This window comes from Littorina saxatilis, linkage group LG2 (genome assembly GCF_037325665.1).
Source record: "Littorina saxatilis isolate snail1 linkage group LG2, US_GU_Lsax_2.0, whole genome shotgun sequence".
NCBI lineage: Eukaryota > Metazoa > Mollusca > Gastropoda > Littorinimorpha > Littorinidae > Littorina > Littorina saxatilis.
In genome coordinates, this window is record NC_090246.1 from 83,485,440 (window position 1) to 83,498,099 (window position 12,660).

General features: G+C 39.3%; 1 protein-coding gene across 6 annotated transcripts in view; it reads right to left on the bottom strand.

Annotated features, from left to right (window-relative positions):
- LOC138959932 (uncharacterized) overlaps nucleotides 1-12,660 on the bottom strand; it is a 123,797-nt gene that overhangs the window by 16,495 nt on the left and 94,642 nt on the right. For 4 of the 6 annotated variants that reach the window (XM_070331610.1, XM_070331606.1, XM_070331607.1 and 1 more), the window contains exons 16-20: nucleotides 12,364-12,447; nucleotides 10,425-10,582; nucleotides 9,439-9,578; nucleotides 3,471-3,668; nucleotides 1,697-1,866 (exon numbers count right to left, since the gene is read on the bottom strand). In XM_070331610.1, coding sequence (XP_070187711.1) covers nucleotides 1,697-1,866; nucleotides 3,471-3,668; nucleotides 9,439-9,578; nucleotides 10,425-10,582; nucleotides 12,364-12,447 — 750 coding nt within the window. The remainder of the gene's footprint in view (nucleotides 1-1,696; nucleotides 1,867-3,470; nucleotides 3,669-9,438; nucleotides 9,579-10,424; nucleotides 10,583-12,363; nucleotides 12,448-12,660) is intronic. The other 2 variants (XM_070331609.1, XM_070331611.1) reach the window with 2 other exon arrangements.

Here is a 12,660-nt window from a genome sequence, read left to right on the forward strand (position 1 = left end):
TCCTGGGTTCCATCAGTGGCCACTTAATTCACTCAAATCAACCAAATAAAATGCACACACACAATATATCAGATGCTTCATGCTGCCATAATATTTTTGTTAAACAAGGTTATTTCTTAAAATCATCTTTTCAATGTTTTATCTCATTGGCCTTGTTTTACTGTATAACTTTGGACCCTTGATAAGGTCTGAGGGGTAAAGAGCTGACAGTGATCGACACACAGTTTGCAGATTACTGTCACTATGAATTTATTTTCAGTTTTGCCAAACAGGTTGGTTTACTGAAATGAAATAACAGTGTTCAGCAGCACTTCAGTATTAAAACAAACTGCCATTTTTGGTATGAACAGCATACTTCAGATAAGCACTGCCTTCACCACCACTGAATTGTACTTTCACAATTATGGTATGAAAAAGCAATAATGATAGAGCCAATCAAATATTCTTTCGTGTTTGTGCTAGGCATTTGCTCTCCAGAGATAAGATACGTTTACTGCACATGCTTGCATACCCTCAGGTTCTATTCCTCATGCTCCAAATTTCTAATGTCAGCTTCAAAAATTCCCCGATCAAAGTGTGATTGCTGGAGATCGCAAATTAAGCATGAATATCAAACAGAGCGTACACAATCTTTGTATAGCTTGTATGGCAGCACAGAAAGCATTATATAATCTGCAATAGAAGTCTAAAGACGCAATTATAAGATAACGACTCTTGCAACTATAAAATAAAAAAGGCTCTAAAAGCAGAATATATCAAGTGTAATTGTTGCTCAAAACGGCAATAACAGAGAAAGTTTTCAATCTATTACCGACATCTTTGCAAAAAGGTACAGACATTCTTTTTGTTATTTTTGTTTGAAAACTTACAAACTAAGCTCAAATACTCCATGAATTTAGACACCCACTTCCACATATCTGAATAAATGGTGGAGTTAACCATCATGCCATGCCATATTTTCATCTTCTTCATTTGTTAATTCCTCTTCAAAGACTGTCCTCTAAGTTTACTTCACAGAAATCAGACCCAAAGCTTGTATGGATACAGCACAGAGCATCTTGGATACACACCAGCACCCACTTTATAGGCAAATCCGTGTTTACATTCCAGAAAAAAACATAGAAGATAACATCCCAGCCCACCCCCCCATTCTTTATCACACACACACACACACACAATGACAAAAACGTAAACGTAAGGTAAGGATACACAGCTGAAACTTTTGTCCATGCAGCCTGAGTCATGGTTATATGGATCTCTACAATACAGCGCCATGCATTCAAAATCTCCACACATCATGCTGATATGTTTTCTGGCTTCCAGCAAAATTTCTCTGTACTCATTCAAGTGTATTTGCCCGCGTAATGAACTGCATGAAAATGGAGCCGCTTCTGTTCAGTTTGTAAATTTGTTTAGTTTACACATATGGAGTTCATGCTATGAGAAGGAAAGACGTGTCTAAACAATGCACATGTAACCCCTTTTCTTCACTCAAGCTTTTTTCAACAGTGACAACATCAACACACAATAGAAAAGGAAGCAGAGGCACAAAGAAAAAACAACACAACAAATAAACAAAAAACAATTCAAAAACAAAAATGGCACAAATCAAGATTTTTTGTTCAAATCAACATAAAAATACTACAAGAAAATTCAAAAGAAATGTTGCCTCTATTCATCACAGAGCAGCACCAACCTTTCCCCGAGCCGGCTGGCTTGGCCGACACAAGAGCGATACCCCCCTCCTCCTCGTCTGGAGCGCTTTCCGGAATTTCTGACCCCATGCCTCGGAACTGAGGCCTGTTGGGATCGTACGAGGTTTGCGACACCGACGAAGACGTGTCTGATTGGCTATCCTCTTTGCTGCTGGAATTGCATGAAAAGAACCGTCAGAATACACACAATTATTTCTTGTCCATACAATGCAAACTATGCATGGAAAACTGTGGCTTGACAACTCTTAAAATGGATAAATAATCTACCATAACAAGTTATCGTCTAATTGTTGACATTCATGGAATGAATGAGATTATTTAAGGTGATAAAAATAACAAAAGAAGATATGAGCCACTGCATCAAAATGATCATCACAATGTGTGTCTCCTTACAGATGTAATAAGATGTAAACAATAGCTGTGTCTACACAAACAACCCCCAAAACCCCTCAATTTATGTGCATAATATGAAATGATAAGCACTAGAAAGCGAAAAACCAAAGAAGCTTGCAGAAAACCAACACCTACACTGAACTATCAAAAAGTACACACATAAAAGCACAAACTCACTAAATAAAACCAAAAGCATATTAGATTTGGAACAAAAATCAAACACTCTTCAAATTTCTCATTTCTGTCATTTTGGTATTCTTTAAAAAAAATCTTCAAAAATCTCATTATCCTAAAACTAAACATCTTCAGATAAAAGTAATTATGCCAACAAATACCATAAATACTGGGCTAGTTGAAATAGCATGGCTTAATTAGCACCTTGGCCAAAATAATCCAGCAAATCTTCAGTTACAGGCTACTTCTTATCATACATGTATCTCCAGAAGAAATGAATCAAGTTCTAACGAAGGCAAGGCCTTGACTAGCATACTGTCTGAAGATAACTCAACCAGGAACTTTTCCTGACATAAATACAGTGGAACTCCTCCATAAAACCTCCCCAAAAAATCGAAAGAAAAAAAACCATGTCTTAAAAGGGAGTGAGTCTTAAATTGAAGGTAATTTTAGAGGTAGTGAATAGAAAAGCTGAAAAAGCAAGGCTGCAAAGTGTGAAATCATGAGGGACTTAAAAGGAAGTTCCACTCTTTTATTTGGTATTTAGGGGACCCCCTCCAATAAGATCCCCCAATTTTATTTTTTTTTCTTCTTCTGCGTTTGTGGGCTGAAACTCCCACGTACACTCGTGTTTTTTGCACGAGTGGAATTGTACGTGTATGACCGTTTTTTACCCCGCCATTTAGGCAGCCATACGCCGTTTTCGGAGGAAGCATGCTGGGTATTTTCGTGTTTCTATAACCCACCGAACTCTGACATGGATTACAGGATCTTTTTCGTGCGCACTTGGTCTTGTGCTTGCGTGTACACACGGGGGTGTTCAGACACCGAGGAGAGTCTGCACACAAAGTTGACTCTGAGAAATAAATCTCTCGCCGAACGTGGGGACGAACTCACGCTGACAGCGGCCAACTGGATACAAATCCAGATCACTACCGACTGAGCTACATCCCCGCCCCAGACCCCCCAATTTAAGACTCACTCCCTTTTAAGACCCTCTTTTTTTTTCAGACTTTCTGTTGATAGCCCCTTTAAATTTATACCCCTCTTTTAAGACTCACCCCTTTTTAAGACCTGATTTTGTTCAGATTTGAGGTCTTAAACCAGGTGTTCCACTGTACAATAAACGATTCCCGGCACAACGTATGTACAAACACACACACAAAAAAGAAGTGCCAGCAAGATTACCGAGAAGCACTAGCGTCGTTGAGGCTGTGTGTGTCCGACTGACTGTCTGTGTCTCCCCCCGTGGGAGGTAACGAAGGGGGAGGGGTGGGGACCGCCGGGGTGGGTGCGGGAGGAGAGGGGGGAGGGACTTGTGGGGCGCCACCCCCTGGCTGCTGAGCGCGACGTTTCTTTGCGTCACTTTTCCGTACGGTACTGTCGCTGAGGGAAGGACAAAGAGAGACAATGGAGAGAGTGGAACACACAGAACCAGAAGCTGACAAGCACTGGCTACATGTCACAGTTCTTCGCTCTGATCAAATAAACGAATTCCAAAAATAAGTCTGTCGGGTTTGTATGGGTTATCCCCCTGTTTCAGACATTCCCCTGGCCTATATGGTAATGTCACGTGGGAATTTCTTTCTTTATTTGGTGTTTAACGTCGTTTTCAACCACGAAGGTTATATCGCGACGGGGAAAGGGGGGAGATGGGATAGAGCCACTTGTCAATTGTTTCTTGTTCACAAAAGCACTAATCAAATATTTGCTCCAGGGGCTTGCAACGTAGTACAATGTATTACCTTACTGGGAGAATGCAAGTTTCCAGTACAAAGGACTTAACATTTCTTACATACTGCTTGACTAAAATCTTTACAAACATTGACTATATTCTATACAAGAAACACTTAACAAGGGTAAAAGGAGAAACAGAATCCGTTAGTCACCTCTTACGACATGCTGGGGAGCATCGGGTAAATTCTTCCCCCTAACCCGCGGGGGGACACGTGGGAAAGTTTGACTCACTAACAGCAAGGGTATTCACTCTTTCACAACCCATACAAACCCGACAGTTATTTCCATCATCTATTCAACTATTTTTGCTTTGTAACCCTCCATTTTCTCTTTCCAAAACTGTTCGTATGAAGCTTTTTCTTTCTTCCATTACTCATTGTTATTCGCAAATGAAAAGACAGAGTCCTTTTGTATCAAACATACAGTACAGAGGTACCTGCAATGAAAGAACACCCCTGGGACCAGCAAGACTGAGTGTCCCCATTTTGCAGGTGGCCTGTCATGACAGGTCTACTTTGGTAAAGATAATAGACAAAGGCACAGCAGAAAGTGTCCTTTCTTAGCAAGTGTCCTCTCTCATCAGGGGGCCTTAAATTGCAGGTACCACTGCATTTCATTGTCCTAGTTGAGAAATGTTTATACTACACAGCAATTCAGCATTTATACACATACAGACCAACCCTTGTCTAGTCTAGTTTAAAAGTAAGCTGGAGATTTCATTAACCCTGCAAATCTCTTTTGCATTCAGAAATGTCATTGATTATTACAATCTGAGGTATTCTTTCAGAATGGTAAAAGAACTGTGACATGCATGCTGAAACCAAGCAAGTGAATAAATCTAATACTCTACTTGAATTGTGAATAATGATAAACTTTTTCAATATTATTTCCTTCTGCAGTTAATGAAAACTGCAGCATAGTTTTCACTATACAAAAGTAAATGCAAAATGTGTGCTAGATTGTTGCTGGTAAGACTAATACTAGTACATGTACTAGTATTCAAAGGGAGTGATCAGTTAGTATGCATGAATTATAAAGCAAAACTCCTCCAAAGCAAAATATTGCTGAAAACAATCCTGGGGAATTCTAAACAGGCACCAGCACCACTTTACACATTGCAACACCCGACATCAACCACCAAAACTTTTTCTTCTTTTTTTTTTGTGGGGGGGGGGGGGGGGGGGGGGGGGGGGGGAGATGAGGGGAGGGGATGAAGGGGAGGAGGGGAGGGCATGAAGCAACTTCTTTTCATTTTCTAAACCAAAGAAAATAAGGCATCCTCTTATGTGGATAAAGAATGCAAGAGGGGTTAAATGTGCCATGGATATTCTTAACTAAAGTATCGATATTGGTGTGTGGTTCTGTTCAAACATAAATCAACCATATGCTTCACATTATGTTCTAAAAGACGTCACATCAAATACGATACATACACAATTTGCATACATGTGACAAGGGATTCTAACATATCAAAGTTCAAGCAGAGTCCAAATCAAACTTGAAAGTGAGTACATGTACATGTCGGACGGATTCACAAACCACAAAAAATCACGGTTTCTACAATTGTGGACAACACAAAAGCAAAACAGTACCTCCTGCAACTTTTCACAAAAATGTAAACAAAATCCATCGCAGTGATAGGTATATTGATTTGTAAAAAAAATATACAAACTTAAAACTTTGAAGAGCAAAATGAAAGGCACAAGTCCTTCCCATGTAAACTGTAAATATTACCATCTTTGATCTGGCCATGTTTTTACGTGGGATAAGCACACCCTTTCACTGAACACACAACAAAAATCAACAATGTGGGTGGTTTCTGTGCAGAATTGGAACTTTTTATGAAGTAATTCTTAACTGACGATCTCTGAAATTGATTTCTTCCAAAAATGACCACTCTGCAGAAATAGCATTCAGGAAGCTGATTTTGTGGTATGTGGTTAAGTGGAGAGATGGCCTACCCCTTTAAAAAAGCCTGGGCAGATCTGAGATAGTATTAGCCGAACCGTTTTCACAGGAAGAACCGTGCCTAAATTAAAAGACGGCAGAACAAAATGACGAGTTCACCACCTCGTGAAACCATTAAACCAGGAATAAGCAAACATTCCAAAATTATTAAAAATCTATTAATGGCCCACACATGTTCACTACAGTATCTTAATTTCCCCCCCCCCCCCCCCCCCCCCCCTTGCTTTCTTTGTTTGCTTCTTCACATTTTTTGTGATCGTGTCCTGTACAGATTAACACAGGTGTCAATTGGAGTTACAAAAAACTGTTAAACTAAGCTAGAGTTCCCACTCTGCGGTCAGACTGTTAATTTTTGTAAAGGAGGGCTGCTCTGAAAGTTATCCTGTGTAAGTGCCTGGGGGGAATCTCTGTAACGTTATTTACAAGAAGATTTAAATATTAAACAGGAAGGTCAAGTATTTTTTGAGAGAATTTAGGGTTGGGAAGGGGTTTACTACGTTAATAGCATCATTTCACTATTTATCTTGTTCACTGCTATTCTTCATTCATGGGACACATGTGAGCCAAACAAAAGTGAAATAATTTTTTTTATAAAATTAAAAAAAATTTAAAAAAATACCTGAAAATAAAGCAACGAAGGATTTCAGATATGTGGACCAAAACCAAAAAAAGAAGTTCACCCAACCTGTACATCTTACTTACATAGGGAAAAATGCAGGCACTCTATAGACACGAAAGCACCAGACAGAAAGGGTTTTAATCACAAACTGCACTGACCATTCAGCATTCTTGTAATATACGATATTCGGAAATAACTCTGTCGGTTTTTTATGGGTTGGGAAAGAGTGAACACTCTTGCTTTTAGAGAGGCAAACTTTCCACACAAACTCCTTTTCCACATGTTTCAGACACACCCCTAACTTAAGTCACGTGTGGAAAGCTTGCCTCAATAAAAGCAAGAGTACTCACTCTTTAACAACCAATACAAACCCGACAGAATTATTGCCCGAATTCCTCTATGTTTTCGTTTTTATGAATTTACATTCCATTACGTAACAAGGGGGTAAAGAAATGATATTGCTGATAGTGATAAGTAATGAAAATGTTCTCTCTACGTTTTGTGAGAATTATATTGCCTAATGAATAGGGGGCAGGTCAGAGGTACTATAATGACAGCTGTAAGTCAAATCTATCTGTTGTGCTTTTGAAGATGACAGACGTTATACTGTAGTATAATCTAACTTGTGTGCTTTTTAAGTTGATTGACAAAGTATAAAACTAAAAGAAATATGTTACATCCACTATTGCTATTTACGCCGTCGCAAACATAGACTGTACTGTTGAAGTTCTATCATTTCAAGATCTCAAATCTGATTCAAGGGACACAATACTGGTGAATGAGTATAACAGATTCAACTATAATTATACTATTTGAAACTTTCTTTCTTTATTTGGTGTTTAACGTCGTTTTCAACCGTTCAAGGTTATATCGCGACGGGGAAAGGGAGGGGGGGAGAGGGGAGAGATGGGATAGAGCCACTTGTTAATTGTTTCTTGTTCACAAAAGCACTAATCAAAAAATTGCTCCAGGGGCTTGCAACGTAGTACACTATATGACCTTACTGGGAGAATGCAAGTTTCCAGTACAAAGGACTTAACATTTCTTATATACTGCTTGACTAAAATCTGTACAAAATTGACTATATTCTATACAAGAAACACCTAACAAGGGTAAAAGAAGAAACAGAATCCATTAGTCGCCTCTTACGACATGCTGGGGAGCATCGGGTAAATTCTTTCCCCTAACCCGCGGGGGGTACTGTTTGAAACTGTGTACTAGTTTGTAGAGTAATCTCAAACTGCCATTTTTGTAAAAGAAGCAATCGTCTTAAAACACTTCCTTTTCCAAAGGGGCAAAAGCAAGATTTTCTTCTAGCATCAATAGATCGATGCGCTAGTATTACTTTGCTCTGCTGAATTTGTTTTCTTTTCCAATGAAACAAAGTTAATCATGCATACTAATGAAATATGATGAAGGTTAGTGAACTAGAATGTCCAACTATGGCTAATCACTACCACTGAAATAAATGTACAGCTTCCCTCTGATTGCAAAAAACAAAATCTTTATAAGCGCAAATCCCAGATGAAAATGAGAAGAAAAAAAATTACAAAGTTGCTAAATCATTACTTACATTTTTCCCCTTCTATTTTGTAACATGCAAAATAACCATGTGCAGACTTATGATTTAAACGTACAACTCTAAACAATCAAATGTATGGATGAGGGAGTGTACTGTAACATGTAAAACAGATCAAATCTACTGCCTTTATATTCTCCCGCAACCTTTTATTGAAGAAACATTCTCGTAGGTAAAGCTGCTATGTATAAAATACAGAACTGTAGTAGCTCCCAACACAACCCACCCTTACCCAAAAATTAAAGAGCACAATTGTGAACTCAGAAGTCAACATGAAATCTAAATCAGGTTCCTAAGAAAACAAGGTCACCATAAAAATTATGAGTTCTGAAAGACCCAACAGCAATAGCACTTTAATCAGAACTCGAGCTCCTGAAACCCAACCTATACACACACTAAGCAAAGGGCACCACACGAACACACTGTCATAGTAGGGACAGACAACTACGAAATTCAACCCCTGCATCCCTAGAAAACGAACACCCTCAAGCAACACATTCTCCAAGACAGAACAGTGAGAGAAATCCACACTCATACATCCGTCACAACTACAGCTAAACTGATTTCAAAATAACACTCATAAATCCATCACAACTACAGCGAAACTGATTTCAAAATAACACTCATAAATCCGTCACAACTACAGCTAAACTGATCTCAAAATAACACTCATAAATCCATCACAACTACAGCTAAACTGATTTCAAAATAACACTCATAAATCCATCACAACTACAGCTTAACTGATTTCAAAATAACACTCATAAATCCGTCACAACTACAGCTAAATTGATCTCAAAATAACACTCTTTCTTTATTTGGTGTTTAACGTCGTTTTCAACCGTTCAAGGTTAAAATAACACTCATAAATCCATCACAACTACAGTTAAATTGATCTCAAAATAACACTCATAAATCCGTCACAACTACAGCTTAACTGATTTCAAAATAACACTCATAAATCCGTCACAACTACAGCTTAACTGATTTCAAAATAACACTCATAAATCTGTCACAACTACAGCTAAATTGATCTCAAAATAACACTCATAAATCCGTCACAACTACAGCTTAAACTGATTTCAAAATAACACTCATAAATCCGTCACAACTAAAGCTAAATTGATCTCAAAATAACACTCATAAATCCGTCACAACTACAGCTAAATTGGTCTCCAAAAAATAAAGTGGACAAATTTACAAATAAGAAAAAAAACACCTGTGTGATAGTTTAGAAGCAAAGCTGTGCGTACCTGTCGTGTTTAATCCAGGTTTCTAGTCCGCTCTCGCTGTCTTGCCGGTGGACGGGAGAAGAGGCAGCGGAGACATTGGAAGAGGACGAGGCGACAATAACGGTTTCCTCATCAGCCTGGTCCAGCTCTTCTTCCAAGGGCTGAACACAGGCAAAAACAGCGTCATTGAAAACCACTTTCTCATTTTCATTTCATTTTCATTTTCATTACTTTATTGTCCCATCGCTGGGAAATTCGGGTCACTTCCTCCCAGTGGAAAGCTAGCAGTAACGAAGTCGCGCTACCCAGGTGTTTGCGTGTTTAGGTGTATTCAACCACCTGCACTTATGGCAGAATGACCAAGGTCTTTTACGTGCCATTGTGATGACATGGGGGTGGGACATGGCTTCCGTCTCTGGGTCTGCACATAAAGTTGACCCGTGTCCGTCCCGGCCCGAATTCGAACCTGCGACCTTCCGATCACAAGTCCAGTGCTCTACCAACTGAGCTACCGGGCCCCAAGTACTACTTGGTAGTTATTGTGCACACAAAAATCCAAAAACAAATAGATTGCTAACGTTAACAAAACTAAATAAAGAAAGAAGAATGGTAAGTTATTGAAACGTTTCACTTATGGCAAAAACACATTTTGTGAATGTTTTGTTTTGTCATAAATTAAACGTTCGAATAACTTACCATTCTTCATTTATTGTGAACATCTGCAATGCTGGAAGCCCACAGTGGGGTATAGACACAGTAGCCCACGCTAATTAGTGCATATATCATCTTACTTTTGCATCAGTATTGGCAACAATTACTTCAATTTGATGATTATAACTTTTCTTTGTATAAACTGAAAACAACAACGGGAGAACATGGAATATTAAGTGGGCAGTAACTGCGCATCATCGTCATCACTATAGTCGGTGCAGATCATAACGGTCATACCAGCCATGACCTCTAACTGAACTTGGAGCGTTTAATACCCACCATGACCTCTAACTGACCTTGGAGCGTTTGCTGGGCGGTCTGCGAGGGGGTCCTGCCAGCAGAACGCGTGCACGATGAGCGGAGGTGTCCAGAAGTTCTGTGTCGGGGACTGACGCGAATTCCCCTTCCTCCGACTCTTCCTCCTCAGCCGCTGCCCTGCCGTTCTCCTCCCCATCTGATTCCACGTGTGAGTAATGAGTTTTCAATTCCAGTCAAAATTTTGACTTTTAACTCAGTACAGTGGAACCCCCATTTTAAGACTCCCTCCATTTTAAGACCCTATTTTCTCTGACTTTCTGTTCATAACCTCTGTAAATTTACCTCCAATTTATGACTCCCTCCTTTTAAAGACCCTTTTTTCTCTGACTTTCTGTTCATAACCTCTGTAAATTTACCTCCAATTTATGACTCCCTCCTTTTAAAGACCCTTTTTTCTCTGACTTTCTGTTCATAACCTCTGTAAATTTACCTCCAATTTATGACTCCCCCCATTTTAAGACCCAATTTTTTTTAGATTTTTGGATGTCTTAAAAGGGGGGTTCCACTGTATCAAGAAATGTCACATCTGATTCTGACCACATGTAATACAATCTTCCACTGCCTAAGGGGTGTATGCCTGGACTATTGTTTTTCTAGACGCATTAGCTGCTGATTTTCAGGCGCAATTCTTCTTTTGCTCCCTTTAAGCTCCTGTTTTCCAAGAATTGTACATTCTGGCGCAAGTTTCTTGAACAATGCTAACAATATGCCTCCTGTTTTTGAAAAAAAATAGCAATGATAAATTTGCTAATAAAAATAAATGAATCAGTTTAAAATAAAAATTCTGAAGAATGTGAACAAAACAAAAAACAGCAAGTAAATAACAAAGTGAGGGAGGAAATCTGTAGAACCAATGGAAAATTAAGGAACATGAGAACTTATGAAACAAAAAGGTTATCAGAAATGCAAACTAAAACTTCAAAAATCTTTTTTGTCAAAAACCAAAATGAGTTAGGCAAACAAGACCAGCATAACCACCACTGTCCTCAATCATTACAATAAGTTTCAATCAGAAAGTGTTAAATTCAAATGAGTGAAAAGGGTTTGTTAAAAAGTGCTTTGGCTTAGCACAAAAATACAGCAAATTATTGCATCAATTGTGAAGAGAAAAACAGCAAATCAAATGGATCAGTCCAGAAACAAAGCAAGTGCAAGGTTAAGTTGTGTCAAAAGGGAAGCAAAAAAAAGAAAACTCAAGTTAGGAGTTAGCACTAAACTGGGTCAGTGACTTCAAGAAAATGACTTCAAAAGCACAAATAACACTCGCAACATATTAAACTTTTAACTGACAATATCAAACAACAGAAATCACACTCAATCAAACATAAAACAATTAACACCGTATCACAACTGTGTAAAAGAAGAAACATATTTGGAGTCAAAATGAAAGGTAACCAGTGGCAGTACCACCTTGAAAAAAGAAAAGAAAAGTGAAGCTAAGGAGTAGGTTCCCACAACAGTACCCGAGAATAACAAGAAAAAGACAAGTGACCCTTGAAAGAGAGATAGAGAGAGGGGGGGGGGGGGGGGAGGGAGAGAGAGGGAGAAAGAGAAAAGATGCGGAGAGAGAGGGAGAGAGAGAGAAAAAAGAGAAAAGATGGAGAGAGAGAGGAGAGAGAGAGATAGATATAGGAGAGAGAGAGAGGAGAGATAGATAGGAGAGAGAGAGGAGAGAGGTACAGATAGATAGGAGAGAGAGAGAGAAAGAGAGAGGTAGATAGATAGGAGAGAGAGAGAGAGAGAGAGAGAGAGAGAGAGAGAGAGAGAGAGAGAGGTGGGGACAAGAGGAGAACAGTGAGGAAGAAACAAAGAAGAGGAGACAAGACACCGAGAGAGAGAAACAGAGAGCGAAACAGATAAGCACAGACAGACTGACAAACAGTGTAGTCAGAGTTACAGAATTTTGGGCCAACCCACCAGGCGAAATGAAGAAATCAGAAGTTTCTGAGCTGGTGGAGATATCCAGGAAGTCTTGAGGGAGAGGGGAGAGGGGCTCCTCCTCTGGAATCACCACAACACACTATGCCATGTGGCTATCACACACCACTGAACACACTAGCTACACACACACAACACACACAGTACACATTGACACAACACACTTACACACTATGCCATGGACCAATCACACACCACTGAACACACTAGCTACACACACGGTACACACTGACACAGCACACCAGAATCTTGCCCCCCATTGAACACACTACGCAC